At 37.8% G+C, this 22,262-nt stretch overlaps 1 protein-coding gene across 1 annotated transcript in view; it reads right to left on the bottom strand.

Moving 5' to 3' along the window:
- sorl1 (sortilin-related receptor, L(DLR class) A repeats containing) overlaps positions 1-22,262 on the bottom strand; it is a 215,176-nt gene that overhangs the window by 72,855 nt on the left and 120,059 nt on the right. Inside the window, exons 23-33 of the mRNA XM_059956940.1 lie at positions 20,794-20,907; positions 19,630-19,752; positions 18,358-18,477; positions 15,868-15,993; positions 14,963-15,073; positions 14,028-14,159; positions 11,868-11,999; positions 11,188-11,322; positions 10,251-10,409; positions 5,229-5,384; positions 4,415-4,543 (exon numbers count right to left, since the gene is read on the bottom strand). Coding sequence (XP_059812923.1) covers positions 4,415-4,543; positions 5,229-5,384; positions 10,251-10,409; positions 11,188-11,322; positions 11,868-11,999; positions 14,028-14,159; positions 14,963-15,073; positions 15,868-15,993; positions 18,358-18,477; positions 19,630-19,752; positions 20,794-20,907 — 1,437 coding nt within the window. The remainder of the gene's footprint in view (positions 1-4,414; positions 4,544-5,228; positions 5,385-10,250; positions 10,410-11,187; positions 11,323-11,867; positions 12,000-14,027; positions 14,160-14,962; positions 15,074-15,867; positions 15,994-18,357; positions 18,478-19,629; positions 19,753-20,793; positions 20,908-22,262) is intronic.

Here is a 22,262-nt window from a genome sequence, read left to right as displayed (position 1 = left end):
GCTCTGTGACTCAGAAGAAAAAGAGGGGAGAAGAGGCAATATGTGGTGACAGTGGATTCATTAGTTAGGGGAACAGAAAGGAGGTTCTGTGGATGAGAACAAGATCCCCAGATAGCATGTTGCCTCCCGGATGCCAAGGTCCAGGACATCTCGGATTGAGTCCCCAGCATTCACGAGGGTGAGCAGTCAGAGGTAGTGGTCCGCGTAAGTACCAATGACAGGGATAAGAAGAACGACAAAGTTCTGCAAAGTGAGTTCAGGGAGTTTGGTGATAAGCTAATGGGCAACATCTCAGGATTGCTACCCATGCCATGTGCTAGTGAGGCCGGAATCAGAAGATTATACAGTTTAGTGTGTGGCTAAGGAGATTGTGTAGGAGGGAGGGCATCAGATATTTGGATCAATGGGCTCTCTTCCAGGGAAGGTGGGACTTGTACAGAAAAGACAGCTTGCACCAAAACTGGAGGGGGACTTATTTCCTAGCGGGAAGATTTGCTAGTGCTGTACGGTGGGGTTTAAACTAGAGCTACAGGGGAATGGGAACCAGAATATCAGAGAAGATAGTGGAAAGTCTGTAGAGACAGATGTTGTTAAGACTCCAAACAAAGTCAGGAATCAAGACATTGAGCATGGTGTGACTGATGTCCTAAACTGTACTGTATATACTTCAATGCAAGAAATATCGTAAGAAAGGTAGATAAGCTCAGGGCATAGATCAACAGCTGGAATTATGATATTGTAGCTATTGGTGAGGCTTGGTTGCAGGAGGGGCAGGAGTGACAGCTCAATATTCCAGGATTCCCTTATTTTAGTTGCGACAGAATGGGAGGGATTGGGGCGGCATTACTGTCAGGAAAACTGTCACGGCAGTGCTCAGCCAGGACAGACTGGAAAACTTGTCTAATGAATTGTAATGGGTGGAACTGAGGAATAAGAAAGGCATGACCATGTTAATGGGGCTATATTATAGACCACACAACAACCCTAGGAATTTAGAGGAACAAACTTGTAAAAAGATCGGACTGTTGCAAGAGAAACTGATTGCTGCAAGGTTGTTATAGTAGCTGATTAACTTTCCACATATTGACTGGGACTCCTATATTGTGAAAGGACTATACAAGACAGAGTTTGTCAAATGTGTTCAGGAAAGTTTCCTTCATCAGTATATAGAAATCCCAACGAGAGAGCACCTGAAGGAAACCCACTCGGCCACAGGAAGAACATATAAACTCCTTAGAGAGTGGCAGGAATTGAACCTGGGTCCTTGGTACTGGAAAGCGCTGTACTAATCACTACACTATGCACTGGGGGAGATATTAAATTGATTTTTTATATCAGTACTTACATAGGAGACAGACACAGGGTCTATAGAAGTGAGGCAAAGCAGCATTGATTTCATGGACTATACAGATTACAGAAGAGGAGATGATTGCTGTCTTGAGGCAAATTAGGGTGGATAAATCTCCAAAGCCTGACAAGGTGTTCAATCTGACCCTGTGGTGGCACAAGTGCAGGAATTGCAGGGGACTTAGAATCCTTAGTGACAAGTGAGGTATTGGAGGATCACTAATGCTGTTCTGCTGTTTATGAAAGGCTTTAAAAGTAAACCAGGAAAATATAGGCTGGTGAGCCTGACATCCACAGTGGGAAAGCTATTGGAAGATATTCTAAGGTACCAGATATGAGTATTTAGATAAACAGGGATTGATTAGGAATAGTCAGCATGGCTTTGTGTGTGGTAGATCATGTCCAACTAATCTTGAAAGATTTTTTTTTTTTTTGAGGAAATTACCAGGAGGGCTGATGAAGGCACAGCAATGGACGTTCTACATGGACTTTAGCAAGGCATTTGACAAGGTCCCGCATTGGAGGTTAGTCAAGAAGGTTCAGTCGCTTGGCATTTAAGAGGAGGTAGTAAATTGGATTAGACATTGGCTTTGAGGGAGAAGCCAGACTGTGGTAATGGATGGTTGCCCCTCTAACTGGAGGCCTGTGACTAGTGCAGCACCACAGGGATTGGTGCTGGGTCCATTGTTGCTCCTCATCGATATCAATGGTAATAGTGTGGTTAAATGGATCAGCAATATGCAGATGACACTAAGATTGGAGGTGTAGTAGACAACAAGGAAGACTATCAGAGCTTGCAGCAGGATCTGGAAAAATAGCTGAAGAATGGCATATGGAATTTAAAGCAGACAAGGGTGAGGCATTGCACTTCAGTAGGACAAACCAGGATAGGTCTTAAACAGTGAACGGTAGGATACTGAGGGGTGTTGTAGAATAAAGGAATCTGGGAAAACAGGTCCATAATACATTGAAAATGGTGTCACTGGTAGATGGAGTCATAAAGAAAGCTTTTGGTACATTGGCCTTCATAAATCAAAGTAATGAGTACAGTACTTTGATGTTATGTTGAGGTATATGACATTGGTGAGGCCTAATTTGGAGTATGGTGTGCAGTTTTGGTCACCTACCTACAGGAAAGATGTAAATAAGGTTGAAAGAATACAGAGGAAATTTACAAGGATTTTGCCAGGACTGGAGGACCTGAATTATAAGGAAAGACTGAATAGGTTAGGACTTTAATCCTTGGAATGTATCAGATTGAGGGGAGGTTTGATAGAGGTATACAAAATTTGAGGGGTTTAGATAGAACAATTGCAAGCAGGTTTTTCCCCCACTGAATTTAGATGGGACTACAACTCGGGACCATGGGTTAAGGGTGAAAAGTAAAGTATTTAAGGGGAACACAAGGGGAAACCTTCACTCACGACGGCCGAGAGAGTGTGGAACAAACTGCCAGCAGAAGTGGTGCATGCAAACTCGATTTCAATGTTTTAGGAAGTTTGGATAGGTACATAGATGGCAAGGGTATTGGGGGGGGGGGGGGGGGAGGACTATTGTCCCAGTGCAGGTCAATGGGAGTAGGCAGTTTAACTGGTTTCGTACGGATTAAATGAACTGAAGGGCCTGTTTCCCTGCTGTTCATTTCCATGACACTATGACAATGTCACTTTTGAAGTTACTACTGGATTGCTATTAGAAAAAACATGATCATTAATGTTCTTCAGGAAATGTAATCTGTAGTCCATAGGATACCAGACCCATAAAATAAAATAATTTACTTAACCTCCCTGAGCAATGACTTCAGGTGTACAATAAACATCAGATAACGTTTACACACTGCATGAATACAAGAAAAAAACTCATCAATATGCTGTACAAGAACTTGGTTGAAATGACATCTGAACAAAGTAGTCTACTATTAACATTGAAAAACATCAGCTAATTTTAAGAATGGAGAATTATTTTGTAAGTGTTGTTGGTTCTGTATTTCTCCTTAATGCATCAAATTGAGAATCATTAAAGAACCGTGTAAAGTCAAGCAATTCCAGTTGGAGTAGTGAATTCAATGTCAAAACAATAGTGAAATAGGGAGAACCAGAAAGACTCGATTGCGCAAGAAGAGAGTGATAATTACTTTTCTTACTAAATTGAAAATAATGAAATCAACAAGAATGAGACTTCACACTTGTTGAGGTTAATATTCAGGTCTAAATGTTGTTTGACACTAATTAAACAATCATGGAGCTAAAGGGGGACTTGGTTAAAACGACATATGTTGGTTAAAACGCCGTATGTTGTGAAGGATACAGTCCTGGCAAGATCTCGTCAGTTGCACATTTTGCACTACAGAATCAGCTACAGACGAAACTGATGGCGCAAATACAAAAAGGAAGAGACACTGAAACATTCACATAGGCAAAAAAAAACTTAAGTGACACCTATTGACTAACTTTGTGATCCTTTAAAAACAAGGCACCAACACTCTTAATCTACATACTGCAATCATAAAACTGGTGCAAAGCACTTTTGGACAGGGAAAGCAAGGTTTGTATAGGAAGCAGCAGGAGTTCCATTAACAGATAAATCAGGACTTTATGCCAGGCCTGAATCTGGATTAACAATGCAATTTTTCAGCATCGAAGCCAATGCCTTGCATTGCATTTAAGGGCAAGTAAAGATTTAACATGCTTTGTCATCCTGACTCATTAGTCAACAATGGACAATAGGGGTCTCTCATAATATCTTTGATTTCAAGTATAACATTAAAAGTAAAGAGTCTGTTCCAGAGCAGGACATCATGTTGTGATGGAAATATTTATAACCCCCAACTGTATGAAAACAAAAATCAGAAAAGCAAGCATCTTTTAGAGTTATACTGTCACAAAAAAAATAATACTTTATTTAGATTTGAATTTAATTTTCATTATCCCAATAACACCACTACAAACTAAAGTTGCTAAATCTTACAGAGTTGGTTTCAATTCCTTACTCAAATAGCCTTAAAACACCAATTACTTCAAGTTAGATGCTGCTTGACAAATTCTTAATATTTACATCTGTGACTTACTCGAGCAGTTCTTCTCATCACTGTTATCAGAGCAGTCCAGAAATCCATCGCATCGTTCCAGTGGGCTTACACATGCCTCGCCATCATCACATACAGTTCCATTTGAGCAAAGTAATGGAGCATGGGTAGCTGAAAATTAGATTGTTGCAATGAAGTGCCAGATTTTAAACAACCCAAGAGTTAATCACAATGAAACAACATGTTCAGCAGGGTAATATGCATATTAAAAATAAAACACTACCATGTCAAGTAAAAACCTTCAGCATATTGCACGTACTGATCAATGGGCTTATGTCCAGTTTTCTAAGACTTCTTTTTAAATTTGGAATTTTTTCATCTCAGTGAGGGGACTAAGTGCATCAATATTTGAGAAAAGTCTGTTCTTAAGGTTATTATACTGTTTTTGCCAATACTATAAATAGCTTCTTAACTAAGAGTACAAACAGCTCATATGTACTCATATGTCACAGTAAGATGGCCATATGTTGCAGTCAATTTTAAATATTCTTACTCACTATATTTTCTTTTCCCCTCTTTTTTCCTTTAATGCACACCTATTCCTACCAGTTGATGAAGTAAGTACATAGAGATAATACACCCAAAGGGGTTGGTTATTACAAGCAACTGTATTCCTCTCTACCATGAATGAGAAGGACTTGTAATGGAAAACCCATTGTAACCAGTTACAGAAAACTGTCCATGAACCAGTGCATTTAAATCACTTCCTACTTCTGCGATAAAATCTTAATAATTCTCTTAATTTGTTAACTAATTCAACAGATTCAGTTGCAAGTTGTTCAGCAGATGTACTTACGGCAGTGGAGTTCATCTGATCCATCACGACAATCTCGGTGACCATTGCACTGCTTCCAGTTGGGAATGCAGTTATTGCCTCGGGCACAAGAAAATTCTGATACACTACATTTTCCAGAAGGCCGTGCCGTAGTGGTAGAAACAGTTGTTCTGTTTGCTGCCAATATAAAATGCATCACATGACCCCCAAGATTTTAAATGCTCAATGGATTAAGAGTTTTCAAAAATCAATTCTGATTGCACTAAACAAAAACATTAGCACAAGGGCATCCCAAATAAACTTAATAAATCATATTAATGTGGACAAAGATAACGGACATCAGTAATGAGAAATTAAAAGTTTCTAAAGTAGGCAACAAGGCAAACAAGTTTGAGTTACATAGTACCACTTCTATGTGCTGGTGTGTTGGAGCAATGGCATCAACACGGGTAATGGCAACAGGTTCAATAAAGTGATTAGAAAGGCTGGTTCTGTTATATGAGCCAAACTATACACACTGAAGGCTGTGGTAGAATAAAGGACCCGACGGAAAATCCTGGCAATTTTGGTCAATGTTTCTCACACTCTGCATGCCACCTTGGCTGAACAGAGGAGCACTTATTGTGATGAATGTACCACAGCTCGGAGGGGCTGAAGGGGCGGGAGCAGCCCCCTCCTTCCGGAGAATCGCAAGATCACCATTAATTCGGGTCTCGGACCCAGGAAATGAGAGACAATGCAACGGTTTTGACCATTGTACTTCGAGACACCTGTGTGAATTGCAACTCCCTGCTACGTGCAAGCTACCAGGGACATGGACACCCTCGGGCAATGTGGGGTTGGGGAGTGCATCACCCTACTTTGATGGACATCTACAACTCTGCAAGTCAAGATAAAAGGGGACTGCAGGAGACGGTACCCCAGCGACGCACCAGAAGGACACACCATCACTCAGCGCTCCCGTGCTAGCTGGAAGCCATTCAAAGCCACGTGCGTTCCGTTCACCTTTGCCTGGGGAGCGGATGGCTGATAACACCAAAAAGGACTTCGAACTAACAACGGGGAACCAATGCTCCCGATTCAACGGAGTTGCTTCATAAAGACCCGGGCAAGTTTTCCTTTTCTCACCAAATCTCTCTCAAAACACGTGAAACCCAGCGATTCCCAAAAGGCTGAAGCCTGCAGACTTCTGAGTGACTTTTATATTTCCAACGGACAATATATTATCCCCTAGACAACAGTAGAGCTTATTTGTTAATGATGATTATTACTATACCCGCACTTTAGATTGAGTATTGACGATGTATATTATCTGAATGTTTGTATTAACCTTACTTTTGTGCCCCCTTTATAAATAAAAACGTTTGAAAATAGTGCCATCAGACTTCAACGGACCTCTCTATCTTTGCTGGTAAGTTATCCAGTTACGGGATACGTAACATTATAGTAAGAGACTAAGACAACTGTGCTGCTCCAAAGAGTGCTATATGAGGTCATTCTTACCCTCGGCCATTAGACTCTATAATGAGTCAACCTATAGCCAGGGAAATGATGACCCCCTCCTGTTAGACTGTTTGAGATAACTTATTTTTATTCTTACTTCTCTTCTAATATTTGTATATCTGTGCACTTATAATGCTGCAACACTTTAATTTCCTTTGGGATCAATAAAGTATCTATGTATCTAACCAAATATAATGCTTCCTCAATCATGTCATAGCCTCAGTCAGCAAGATGAAAACCATATTTTATCTTCGCAGTGAAAATTGTAGGTTTTATACAGCATAAGCCGACTAGAAAATGAGCATTTCATACTCAATGAGAATATTGCACAAAGGATGGGGAGGCTTTGGGGAGTGCAGAGAAGGTTCACCAGGATGTTGCCTGGATTAGAGTATTGGTATAAGGAGAGGTTGAACAAATTTGGATTGTTTACTCTGAAGGGTGATCTGATACAAATTATGAGATGCATAGAGGGTAAACAGTTCCCCCCCCCCACCCCCAGGAAAAACTAACAGGGATAACTTTATGGTGAGAGGATCAAAGTTTAAGGAAATAGATAAGGCACATTAAAAAAAAGATGCCTGGGACGCACTACCAGGTGAAGTGTGGTAGCAGATATGGTAGTGACTTTTAAGAGACATTTTGCATTTAGACAGTCAGGGAATGAAGGGATATAGACCATGTGCAAACAGATGAAGTTATTTTGAAATGGCATCATGGTGGGCAGGGGCATCTCGTCCTGTAGAGCCAACATTTGCATTGTACTGTTGTATTACAATGCAAAGCACATTTGGGACTAACCAGATGATAATACAGAAATACAGGCATTTGATGGGAGAGACAATCTTAGCCATGCAAGATTCAAACTGGATAAAACAGTGCAATGTGAAACAACTCTGAGTTCCTCAAATTTTAATTGCTTCCCACATAGTCAGTTTTAGGTCAGCTGACCCATTTGCTGATTATGAACAAAATCAAAGTTCAATGGACAACTGTTCTGGAATCACAGCTGCTCAGTTAAAGATGATCATCACTGAAGACAATGTAATAGGGTAGCAAAACTCATTATTGTGAACTATGGATAATCAATGGCAGAGAAATTGTCTATAGACCAAGAGAACAGTGAACTGCTTTCAAGATGGCTCCTTACTACAAGTAGGTCACAGTTCACAGTCTATCAAAGTACTTAAAAACTCACTGATATTCAGGGAAATTCTATTATTAAAACTATAAAATAAAAAATGTAATTTAAAGACATTAATATATTAACAATTAATAATACATAAAGTTTTACCCACTGGTCACAGACTGGTTTTGCTTACTTAGGCATATTTATCACACCTACGTTTCAACAATTGTTCAAAGCTAACTTTACACAGTTCGTTGACAAAATCAAACAAGATATTGAGCAATGGAGCACTCTGCCCATTTCTTGGCTTAGCCGAATAACCTTGCTCAAAATGAACATTCTTCCTCATCTGCTCTACCCAATACGAATGATTCCAGTCATTTTTACCCAACACATGTTTAAAAAAAAAATAAATGGCTGGTTTGGTTCTTTCATTTGGAACAAAAAAGACCCTGTATTAAAATGTCTAAGTTACAGCTTTCCAGTAGTTTAGGGGCTATGGATTCTCCAGCCATCAAAAAAATATCAATTAAGTTCCTTTTTATCTTATGTGGTTTGCAGGGACCCCTCCTCAATTTGGCTAGATATTGAAGCTTCACAAGCAAAAAGCCCTCTTATTAATTTGCTTTTCCTCAATAAGATGAAACTAGTTAAGGAATATTGTTGCAATTCAATAACAATTAATATAGTCAGGGCTTGAGGGCAACGCAGCGAAAATATCACCATTCACTCCAATAATCGGCAGTCCAGATTTTCAGCCTGGCATAATGGATTCTGGATTTAAACTTTGGATTTCTAAGAGTATACTCCATCTAGGAGATTTGTTTGATGAAGGAATGATGATGTCTTTTATTCAAATAATACAGAAATTTAACATACCCAACAAGGATCTTCTCGTTTCTTTCAGATAAGAGATTATATACAGAAAAAAAAACATCATTGTTAACCGATTTCTATAGCTCTGACATAGAAAAGAGGGTGTTTCGTTCTAAGGGTGAAGTCTCCATTAGTACTTTTTTTAAAAAACAGCATCCTGAGGGAATGTTCTTGTGGAGAGGCTGAGCAGCTGGGAAGGGTCTGGGAGGAAGAGTTGGGAGTAGAAATTACAGCTGAAACCTGGGAAGACATCTGTGACAATACAAAGAAACTTTCAGTTTGTAATAGAACTAAAGCATTGCAACTCAAAATTCTGCAATGCCTATCTGACTCCAGATCGTCTCTCAAAATTTAAGATGGGGGCTTCTCCAATATGTTCTAAATGTAAAGAAAATACTGGAACTTTCACCCATTGTCTTTGGACTTGTCCCAAACTTCAGGCATACTGGAGTGATATCTTGGGTGAAATGGAAAAGATTCTGAAGATGGAACTTGAACTGGACCTACTGTCTTTTCTCTTAGGCTTACCCAGCAGTTGTATTATTAATACACATCAGAAAAAACTTTTTAAACATCCTGACTTTTTGTGCAAGGAAGAACAATTTTGCTTTGTTGGATATCGATAAGGCCCCTGGACTTTTTGGTTGGCGTAAATTACTCTTGGGATACATTCCTTTGGGCTTTTTGACATGTATGGTACACTCAAAAACAAATAGTTTTCATAAAACATGGCAACCTTTTCTGCAGTATGTAGATGTAAACCTGTCTACTATACTAATAAGGGCTTTTGTATAGGATGTTGTGGTGATGTCTATACTTTGATGGAAGTGTTCTGATATCTGTGAGGGGAAGAAATGTAAACGTATCTGGAAATTGAAAGTTTTGTTATGCTGAGCAAAATAAAATAACATTCATAAAAAAAGAAAAAAAGTTTTACCACAAGGTCATTAACTTCATTTCTATGTCAATCCCCTCAAACAGAAAACCAAGGGCCAGGTGCATAGTACATTTAGACTCTCTTGTCAAGTTACTACCCTAGCATAGGGTTTGGCAAAATTTGATGAGTAAATAGTCAAATTCAGCAAATGTTCCATAATATGCCATTAAATCAACAGCAGCAGAAAAACACTACTCTATAAAATCATGGCTCTTGACATTTCAATTGCAGTGGCCAGTATGGCACCAACTAGAAATATATTCAAGAGATTTATTATAAAACATACATGTGAACAATTACTAGAGAATCACTAGCTGCAAAATTTATACATGTTGGAAATTCCAGGGATTAATGCAGCAAGAACTTTGAAGTAAATGCAACCCTTGTTCAATAAGCCCCAGCTGTGGTAGTTTTAGCAGTGCAATATTTAATAATGAAATAAATTTCTGTTTTACTCTCACTGATTGTGACACTTAAAAAAAATATCAGACTTTAAGCGAGAAAGGTGCATAAAGAAACCCCAATATTTTGTGACATATATTATGTTCAATGAAGCCAAGATCTCAGTTTATGTACAGCCATCATAATTTGTTCTTACCTGAAATAGATGGGCAACCTTCCTCATCAGAACCATCCCCACAATCTTCGTAATCATCACATACCCAATGGTTTACAATGCATCCCCCAGAATTGCATCTGAAATGGTTGGGGCCACAACTCAAAGGAACTTCAGTAGCGTGTGGAACAGGAATTGAACCTAAAATGGATGCAAAGACTCATGTTCATTGGCTAAATAAGTAGTCATTTTAGGAGCCAGAACTAAATTAGTATATCTAAAACTATCTGTTTTTTCTGCAAATTCTGCTTTCTCAATGCAAACATGAGCAGGAAATATCAACAAGCACTAGTGCCATACAAAGAGTGCTGCATTGTCATGTTAAACAGAGAAAAGCCCAAATTGACATGCAAGCATCCAATGAAACGGGAATAACATCTGACTAAAACTTCACCTGGCCACAAGGCTGTTTGCTACCAATAGGACTTCAATATGGCTGTCGAAGATATGAAAGGTACCATATAAATACAAGCTTGTTCTTTAACAATGATAATGTTTTCATATTTGAAATTTGTTTCGATGTTTTATTCTACATCTTTGGTCTTTCTCTTTTCACCCCATATAATTATAGCAAATGGAAGTGACTATTTTCATTTCAAAACCAATTTCCATTACTACACTGTAATTAAATCAGTGTAATCCAGCACCCAGAGTCATACAGTCTGGAAAAAGGGCATTCAGCTCATCACTTCCAAGATGTACCGTGGCAACAATCCATATTAATCCCTTCTTCCAGTACTTAGTCCAGAGACATCTATGCTTATGCAATTTAAAGTGCTCAAACAGAGACTTCTTAAATGTAGTGACTATCAGCGATAACGATGTAGAAACAAGTTACAAGCATTTCCCACCAGTTATTAATTTATTCCACCCAAGTAACATAAAGAATTCATATTATTGTATTTATTTTGGCTCCTACCAGGGCAGCCATCTTCATCAGACCAGTCTCCACAGTCATTCTCCCCATCACATTTCCACCACATTGGTATACATTTTTCATTCTGGCAACTGAACTGAAAATACTTCATACAAGAAGGTGTCTCAGTCGGATATCCTGCAAAGATTCAAAAACCATATCAATGCCTGGTAAGGATTTTTGTTTTAAAAAAAGTGTAGCAACCTAAATACAGAAAATTAAAGCAATTAACACTGTATAATATAATTATTTATGGGATGGGTATTCACCAGCAGTGCATTTGCTGTCTGACCTTAATTGCCCAATCTCAGCAGTCAGATTGACATGTTTGGAGCAGCACATGGGTCAGATTAGGCAAGAAGTCATAGATTTCCTTACCCAAAAGGACATTAGTGAGCCATGTCAGTTTTGAAACAAATCTACCAGTTTAATGCCAGTATTATTAGCCTTTAAAAGAAATCACAACATATTATTTTAATTCAAATTCATCAAGTCCCTAGTGAGATTCAAAGCCACTTTTCTAGATCAATCGTCCCCACCTGGTAAATCTAAACAACTGACGTTTAAAGAAAATGATGCATTTTATAGGTGGAAAATGTACTAAACAATTCATCTGATGAATTAAAGAGAAATTTCATAGAATGATCATTAACCACCAGGTATAGGCAAAACTGTCTACTTACTACAATTTGCTTCATCTGAATAGTCTCCACAGTCATCCACCCCATCACACTTCCATTCCATGCTAATGCATACTCCATTCGAGCATTTGAAACTGAAGGGCTCACAAGTTCGACTGAACTCCTCTGTCTGGGCTACAAAATAAAAATATCAATAGGAAATGTTAATATCCTCACAATGTTAATCTGTTCAATTTACAAGGCAATCTAACTGAGTGACATGCATGACACCCCAAAAAAAGACACACAGCAACAAAATTTTAACTACTGAGTGCTTGCAGACACCATCTCAAAAGTTTGAGTCCACTCCTGCATTTCTCACCTGTAACGTTATCCAGAAATTCTGCTTATATTCAATATCAGATCATTAACAATTCACATATATTAATCATTCAATTTTAAAGTGATAAATGGTTGTTATGGACTTAGGTTTTGAAAAATCTATGTACTGTATATACAGATATTCTTCACTTCTGGAAAATGTCCAAAAACTAAATTTCCTCGCATCTTTAGATCTGCTGTCATAATCTGTTCGTTCATAAACTATACTATGTGTGAACCTTCAATCATGCTATAAATATTTAGCTACCTTGATTTTCCTGAGTTTATGATCTTACAGGTATTATATACAATGCATATACCATACACACGTAACTGGTATAGTTGTAAATTTCAGCAATAGAAATAATTCCCGTTGATTGTACTTTGGTCCTTATAAAGGATTTCACCTAAAACATTCACTAGTCTTTTCTCTTGACTGAATAATTTGCTGACAGTAAAAGGCAAACTTGCTTAACGTGTTCAATAATTCAGAGTTGCCAGGTCCACTCTACTCCATGGAACTTGTCTTGATAAATTAATTACCCAAATATTATTCAGTCTTAAAATACCATAGCTCACAACTGAAACTGAAAGAAATCTCAAATCGCCCAAGACAACTATCAGCCAACATGCTAAATGTTCCTAACTGGACACTGAAAAGACAGGCAAGTCCTAGCTAAATAAACAGTAAGCTTTCTAGTGACTAATAAATAGCACCCTTGTATCTCAGTAAGCACCTATGATTTGACATAAAGAACCACTAACCTTTAGGTATTGCTCTTTTGTGGATAAAATTTAGATTGGAAACTCAGCTTTGCACCAAAGGGAAGAGTGGCCGAAGAGTAACCATGTTTGATAATGGATAAACTTCTGATGATTTTTCAGTATTTAGCTAAGTGGAAGATTCAGTGGAATTCTACATGTAAATAAACATTGATCATCAAGTAACCTATCAACTAGTTTATTTTTAATTATCTATCTTCTGACTTTTCAGAATTAATTAAAACTTTAACAGTTATAATTACTGCTGAGAAACCAAGCCTGATCTGGATTAAACTTGCGATTCTGTAATTCTTTTTTCCTTGAGCTGTACTGCAAACAGCAGAAAAAGGATATTTATGTAATGAGGTTTGCTATGCATTCTTCAAATTCCCAACAGTTGTCAGCATTTTACCAAACTTCTTTGTTATTCTGGGACATGTCTAGTTTGAGTTTAATGTTACTCATACATGGATGGTTATAAATTATAAAATCAGTTCTGAAAATAACTTGCATATTCAATTCAGTTTGTTTGGATGCACCTTTCTATGGGAAATTTTTTTTCCTCAATTAACACAGTATAATAAAGGGCAAGGAAGATTTCACAGGCCAAAATTTGACAATGGTTACAATCTGGTTTCTTTTTCCTCAGCGAGCAGAAGTATTGACTGGTTTAAAGCCTAATAAATTAAGAATATTTTATCTGATTTCTGCTTAATGCTAACCTCAGCTAGGTTTAGAACTGATTGAAGTGCCTGCCACTGGATAACAACAGAGCAAAATTAGTTACATTTATTTTGTTACAGTCCTTGCTTCTGCTGGTTATTCGATTAACTCTGTTAGGATAGCTAATGATCAGTCTTAAAAACAATGTTATCCAAAGTTACAAAAATCAACTACCACCTGGAAACAAGGCCAACATGTGCAACAGTCACATGGGGTCAGGAAGACCAACTTCTTTTCTCCCAAAAATGTGACCCAATTTGACCATGTGGTGGAACACAAATCCTATTATCAAGTAACTTTCTAGAGATTTTGCTTTACATGGCTTTAACATGCTATGAAAATAATGAAGAGACATACTACAATGAGCATAATCTGGATCCTCATCTGAACCATCGTCACATTGTCGGATTCCATCACAGACCATCGCTTTCTGCAAGCACTGGAGTCCATCCTTACAGGCGAATTCAAAGTACCGGGAGCACAATGGACCTGATGAAGTTGATAAAAAAAAAAATTAACTGTGGTAATATTCAAGTTTAATATTATAATACAACAGCAACTTTTATTTCTCTAGTTTATGCAGATGGAAGTCATATCAAGCCATTCGCAGCAATATCTTTCTATTTATGTCTGGGAAAGTGGGAATTACAAATCCTTTGGTTGGAACAACAAATATACATTTTATGAATTTTAAGTCAAGCATTTATATATAACAAGTTAAATTGAATGGAAGGGGAAAAAAACCAAAGCAGTAACCAGAGGTTAGAATACAGAAACTATGTCAAGAAGTAAATCAAGAATTTAATTATATAAAATGTCAATAAAATTCCACATACATACCCTAGTAGGGCATGAAATTCCCTTGGTCAAAAGATACCTGTTAATTATTAACTATGATAATAATAATAAAGATAACACTTTGAACAGATTTTTGAATTGTTTCTACTTGTGCAAGAATAATCAATTTTATCTTTAACCGAACAAAAATATTAATACACAATAATGCCTTAAATGTGACCGTATTGATACTGTATTATGTTAGGTATTGCTCTTCCAGACTATTACATTACAGAGCAAACTGAATAATGCTTGTATAATTAAAGAATCACAGAATTGTACAGCAATGGAACAGGAAATTATCCACATCAGCAAACATCCTTCTGTATTTATTCCATCATCCAGCACTCAGTCCATGCCAAAGAATTCAAGTGTCCACCTAGCCACTTTTTAAAAAGTGTTGAAAATATACAGTACATGGTTGAAAGTTTTTTTTAAAAAAAAGAAGCACTCACTGCAGTTTTGCTCATCTGATTTGTCCAAACAGTCTGGCACGCCATTGCAATGTTCTGTCATTCCAATACATGTACCATTGTCACATTTAAATCCATTACAACCAGCCTTAACTGCACAAAAACATGATTGGAGGAAAAGCGAATGTATCAAGACATATTGGAAATAAAACTGCATGTTCGACTTCTAATACATGTACTAAACAGCCCACACTGTTCAGGAATTATATAGACCTTTGCAGTTAACTGACTTGATTTTATTAATGCACCAAGTACTAATAATGCATGGGCCAAACTGAAAAAGGAAAAACATAGATATCAAGAACTCAAATCTTTACTGGACACATGCAGATATTAACAGATGCTAATTAAACTTTGTCATCTATTCCAATTCTAACATTGAACAGATGCAAACTAGTTGGCTAAATGAACTGAACCTTAAAACTTAAATCACAAATCATTAGAATGACCCAAACGATTTCAACATTATATACTTGTAACTAACTAAAACTCAGCTCCACAGATTGCATGGCCAATAAAACCAAACTGTATATGCAATTGGATTATTTGTTAGAAATTATTTAATTTTTTTATGTTGTATGCAATTTAGTTTTTAAAAAGAAAGTTCAGGTTAAAGTTCTATGTTTGTGCCATCTTTAAACATTTGAGATTTTTCTCTTCACTTGCTTTTCCACATCCATACACAAATACATTTGTACAAAATGCACAGGTATTTGAGATTTTGATACTGTCTCAAAGACAGAAATAGCCTTAATTTGTTTTTGACTTAACTTTACATGCTGTATAAAGTTAATGTCTCAACTTTTGATGCAAATTATTCACTTTATTTACATACAGATTGTCAATAAACAAAAGAGATGAGAGTGACTTATACACAGCATTCTTACCACAGATATCTTCTCCTTCATCTGTCCCATCAAAGCAGTCATCATCTCCATCACACAACCAACCAAGCTGGATGCAGTTACCATTTTTGCAAGTAAAGTCGCTAGCGTCACAGGTGTGTTTATTTTCTAAAGAAAATGTTTGTGTTAATGATTGTTCCAGAAAATAAGCAATATAATTAGACACATTTCCAGAGATAACAATGCATTTACACTCTGTAGCACACCACAGAAAAGATGCATTTTGGACAAATTTGATTATTCTAAAGTAAAAGGCAGAGGTTCCAATAAAACCACAAAAAAAGAGAAAATCTGCAGATGCTGGAAATCCAAGCAATGCACACAGAATGCTGGAGGAACTCAGTAAGGCACTCAGCATTCTATGGAAAACAGTACAGTTGACATTTTGGGCAGAGACTTCAGCAGGACCAATAAAATGTTTATTTGTGCCTTATAACTGATCCATTTGATAGCTTTAATTTGAGAGTGTTTCATAAATTAAATTTGCTGTTTTTGAATATGTAAATGCTAAGTTTTATCAAGCATCATCTTCTTTATCAAAACTTAAAACATAATCTCCCCCACTTCTATATGGGATGTCCTGACTTGTGAAGATCAGTATCTCAATCTTCCTAATGTTGTTCCAATATTCCTCAATACTCCCCAAGACACTGCCATTCATGCCTTATTAGCACACTCAAAATACATCACCGTACATTTGTCTGCATTGAACTGCATCTGCCATTTTCCAGCCAATTTCATCAATGCAATGCCATCTCTCTGTAGTCTGACTACATTTCACACTATCAACTGCTCTTTCAACCACTCTCTCTCTCTCTCTCATTCTATCTTGCTGTTCATGCATCACGCATTGGCATGTTAGAAACAGCAAGGGTCCCAGCACTGATCCTTGTGGGACACAACTGATCACAAACATTCAATCATAAAAGTGACCTTCCACCACAACTGTCTCCTATTGCCAAGTCAATTTTGGATCCCATTGGTCCTAAATTTTTGAACCATTTGGGACCTTGTCAAGGGTCTACTAAAATCCCACCTGCTGCCCCAGCTTCAATGATACACTTTATTACCTTTTCAAATTGGCCAGGCAGGATATGCCCTTGACAAATCCATGTTGGTTGTCTCTGATTAGTCCCTGCCTCTCCAAGTGATAATTAATCCTCTCCTTCAGAAAATTTTCCAGTATCTTTTCTGCCACTGATGTTATGCTATCAGGCTTTTCCCCTGCTTGCTTTTGCGAAAATGGCAAACCTGCTGTCCTACTGTCATCTGGTACCTCACTTACATTCAAAGACAGAAATCTCAGCTAGTGCCCCACTAATTTCTTCCCTTGCTTCCCTTAACAACCAGAGATAATTCCCATCCAGCCCTGGAGCTTTAGCCGCCATGGTACCAGCTAATGTATCGAGTACTTATTTATGGAGCATCTACACTCAACTTTTACCTGCCCCTTCACTGAACTCTCCAATTACAAAGCCTTGTTCCTTTGTGAATAGTGATGAAAATTTTGAACCTTACCTATTCCTTCTGGCTCACTGCACAGATTGTTCCTATTATCCCCAATGGGTCCTACTTATCCCTTTTTTTTTCTTCTTCTCCCAATATATCTTTAATTTTCTCCCAATCCTGTCTGACAATTTTCTATAATCCCTCAGCCTTCTTAATTTCTTTTAAGTATCTCCATACATTTTCCCAACACTCTTGGGAGCTTCTCCCCACATTTGTTTCTTTCTCCCAACCCTCAATATTCCTCAACATCCAAGACATCATACAAATCCCATGATCATCCTAAATTCTGGTTCTCATTGTTACTTCAAGGAAAACTTATCTATTGACAATGAAATACTTACATTGTATGCCAGCCAATTCAAGACTTACCCATAGCTGGAACTGTATCATCTTTTTGCCAATAAAATAATGAAAAAGCTATTTTTTCTCAAATTTAATAACCATAAATGACTTGTATTTATCTTTCAAAAAGTATTATAATCTGAGTCTTGGGCCTCCAAAGTTATTTTGGAAGCATTAGCTGTTCTGAGATACATAAAATTAACCAAATGAATAACCAATGCACTGGAAATGAACTCTGGCATTTTGAAAAGCAACACAGTATTTTGCTTGTTTTTTTTACTACCACTCAATTGAAACATTTCCCAAATTGAGCTATGTGACTATTAGAGCAGCACACACAAAATGCTGGTGGAATGCAGCAGGCCAGGCAGCATCTATAGGGAGAAGTGCAGTCAATGTTTCGGGCCGAGACCCTTCATCAGAATAAGTCCTGACGAAGGATCTCTGCCCGAAAAGTCGACTGCACTTCTTCCTATAGATGCTGCCTGGCCTGCTGCGTTCCGCCAGCATTTTGTATGTTGCTCGAATTTCCAGCATCTGCAGATTTCCTCGTGTCTATGTGACTATTACATCACTTTGCTAGAGATCTTGAATAAATTCAAGTTATGAACTATCACTTACCAGTGCAGTTTGCTTCATCTGACCAATCTCGGCAGTCATTGTCCCCATCACACATCCAAGAACGCCGAATACACAAGCCATTGGCACAAGTAAACTCATCACTCTTACAACTGTTTAATGCTGCAAGTAATTTAAGGAAAAAAAACTGTAAAAGTTAATTACATACACAGAAGGATCTAGATAATATCATTAAACTTAAAAACAAATATTTCACAATCCTAATGGAAAGCTACCAACATAATTTACCTTTATATTAATTAATTTTACATCAGTTAAAGTGCTTTCAAATCCAAATCGTTGACTTATTAGCTGCCTGTAATTTATGAGCAGTAAACAGTGGAATGACACAAAAGCCAACAAAAAAAATTAATGATCCAGAATCTCTAGTAATTAACATTATTTAACACTAATTTTGCAAGAAAATTTTTGATAGGAATTAGTGTGGGAAGGTAAATTCTTGATCTTTCCAACTATTTTAATTCAAATTTTTCTTGTGTCATAAAAAAGGTTGAATTATACTGCAGTAGGATAAAATTCTGGTTATGTGATACACTAGAATTAGAACATAAAATGTGACCTCGTCAACTAAACTCACGCCAAAGTTCCCCCAAGCAAGGATGTGGAAGATCTGAAATCACAGGAAAGGAATGGGCCACACAAGAAACAATTTCAGTTCATGCAGTTGATCAGACAGAATACGTGCCTCCTACTGGAGATGGGTTAAAAGTGCAAGAAATTTAAACAGGAAACATGATTGAAAACATGGAGCTTGGTTAAAAAAAAATTGCTCGATTTTGCAAGCCAATACCAAAATGTTCCCCACACAAATGCCAATCAGTTTGGGATTTCAACATGCATGCCCACAAATACATAGTCGTAAGCTGATTGCAACCGCCTAGCTGTGATTGCGTGACGTTGCTCCAACACTGGTCTCCCCTTGGGAGTTGAATGATAGGTTTGGAATTGCTGCATCGTTGAGCTCATTCTATCATGCACAGATTCCGTCACAATACTAGGCCTTGCCAATGATATTCACAGCAATTTTTCAGAATGAACCCCACACCCAACTTTAATCTTTTTATTAAGGTCAATAATAAAAGTTTGGGGGGGGGGAGGGAGAGATTTCCATTATTTTTGCAAGTTTTGGGTAATTAAAAAATACTCTTTTAGATTTATATAGTAAGGAATAACAAAAGCACAAAAGATACAATTTGACAGAATCATTGCTGAAGATTATTCACATAAAGTAGATGAATGTTTGATGTCACTTACTGCACTGCTCCTCATCACTATTGTCCCCACAGTCATCTTCACGATCGCACATGTATGCCGCTGGAATGCACATCCCTGAAGATCGACACTTAAACTGAGAGCTGGGATCACAAGCACCTGTGGCTGTGAAAGTAAAAGTGCTCATGCTTATGTAAGTGCTCATGTAAGGGTTTTTTTTGTGTTACTGCTTGCATTAATCAAAATGGCTTCTTTGTTAAAAGTAAAAATGCTTCTTTGTTATGCTAACTGGTGAGAGAGTGCTTTCTCTCGAAGCTTGTTTGGGTTATGATTGCTGATAATGGGAATTGTATTCATTTGTTAACCAATTGGAACAGATGTTATTCTTTCTTGTGGGTCTGTGAGCTGTGACTTCGCGGACTTTTGGGGAGATGGCGCGAGGGGGGTTAGAAGGAGAAGACGCAATGTTGTAAGCTGGGCGACGGAACAGCCCTGAACGGGGGTCCGAGGCCTAGGGTTTTCGGAGAAAAGAGGACAGATTCGTGTGGAGCTTCTGGTTGACCACTGTTGTTGGTCCCAGACAGCGGGTCGAGGAGGTCGGAGGGGGATCGAATGGTGGCAAGAAGACTTAGTTAACTGAGCTCCAATGGGTTGTGCACGAAGTGGTTGGACTTTGATAAGTTTGGCGCCTTTTATTTTTATATTGCATTTCTATTAAGTACATCATTCCGGTAAGATCTATAAAGCATAATCATTTAATTGCATATGGTGTACTGTCTGTTATTTGGCGGGGTGGGGACATCACACAGCATCTACACAAGCTGATTATCCAGTTTGGCAGGGCTTAAGGCTGCTCTCCCTAGACGGAAGCAAGCTGAGCGAGCCTGAGGCTTACCGGGGGGGGCTACACTAACCTGCGCTTTGTACATCATAAGACAAAAAATATGAAGACTTACATTAAGAGGACAAAACAAGTTTTAATTGTACAATCTGTAAGCATGCTGAGTTTCACAAACAATACGCTTAGCATTGTAAAGGAAATGTCTGGTAAAAGGGGCAACATTACAAAGTTAAATGGATGAGAGGTTTCACTGCACCACAGTTGTAACAGATATTCCAGTTAAACCTTGGCAGCAATTTGTTATTATAGCATAGAGATAATTACATAATACTTATTCACTGCTGCTAAATTCAGGTGGGACTTACGGCAATTCTTTTCATCACTGTAGTCACCACAGTCGTCATCATTATCACACTTCCAAATGTTGCTGATACATTTCCCGTTGGAACATGCATACTGGTTTGGTAGACAACTATGCTCTATAATGAAAAAAATATAGATGGTAGCTATTCCAAGACAAAACCAAGCTCAAATGTCCTTAGAGAAGGGATCGGGGGGTGGGGGAAAGAGAGAAACAGGAATGCCAGAGGCTGATCTTTATGGATAAAAGACAGTTTCAAATAGGACACTCAATAGAACTATATAATACAATAAGTCAAAGAAAGTGGAAAAGAAACACCATTACCAACCAATCACAAAGCATCATTAATGTAGAAAAATGTTACAGGTATTTCTAAGTGGACTCATCATAGAAAACTTGCTACCGCATAAACAAAGTGGTATTGGAAAAAAAAATCCAGTGGAAACTTGGTAAAAGGGAAAGCTTTAAGAAACACCTTACAAGGAAGAAAAAAGGCAAAAATATTTGGTTCTGAACACCACAGCTTGAAGGACTGAATTCATGAGCAATAATGGGCCAATTAAAATCTGGAACAAATTCAAAGTTCAAGGTAAATTTATTATCAAAGCACGCATTTAGTATGTCACCATATTCATTTTCTTGTGGGCATACTCAATAAATCCAATAACCATAATAGAATCTAAGACCATACCAAAAGGGCAGACAACCAGTGTGCAAAAGGCAACAAACTGTGCAAATACAAAAAGAATAATAAGAAATAAATATCAATAATTATTGAGAACATGAGATGAAGAGTCCTTGAAAGAGTCCACAGGTTGTGGGAACAATTCAGTGATTGGGCGAGTGAAGTTATCCCCTCTGGTTCAAGAGCCTGATGGTTGAGGGGCAATAACTGTTTCTGAACCTGGTGGTGTGAGTCCTGAGGTTCCTGTACCTCCTTCCTGATGGCAGCAGTGAGAGCAGAGCATGACTTGGGTGACTTTGTGGTAGGGGTTGTTGATGATGGATGCTGCTTTGTTCTATATAGATGTGCTCAATGGTGGGGAGGGCTTCACCCATATTGTTGGCCAGAATTTGTTGAGCACCTTATCGTTGAGAGGGGGATAATAAAATAAGGTGAAATTTGAAACAAACATTTTTAAATGCACATTGCTCTATAAAACTTTAAGACAGTATGGAAAAAGAATAAGCTCTGTCCTGAAGTTAAACTGGGCGAAGGCCGATTTCAATTGTGCAAGACAAGACCTGTGAAGGGTAAATCAGAATCACATGCTTGGAGGAATGCAGTGCAGAGTGGAGCAGAAAACAGAAGCAGCATTTAAAAGTGAAATACATGTAGTTCAGCATCAAATATTATCTGCAAGGACAAGAGGCAAAAACGGTAAGTTTAAGAAACTTGTCATCAAGATTTAAGAAGTTCGAATTGGGAAGAAGATCACAATGTTTCTCCCAGGTCAGAAGCTAGAAATAGAC

The sequence above is a fragment of the Hypanus sabinus genome, chromosome X2, assembly GCF_030144855.1.
Source record: "Hypanus sabinus isolate sHypSab1 chromosome X2, sHypSab1.hap1, whole genome shotgun sequence".
In the NCBI taxonomy this organism is placed as follows: domain Eukaryota; kingdom Metazoa; phylum Chordata; class Chondrichthyes; order Myliobatiformes; family Dasyatidae; genus Hypanus; species Hypanus sabinus.
Note: the sequence above shows the minus strand (reverse complement) of the source record. Positions and strands in the feature narration are given on the sequence as shown.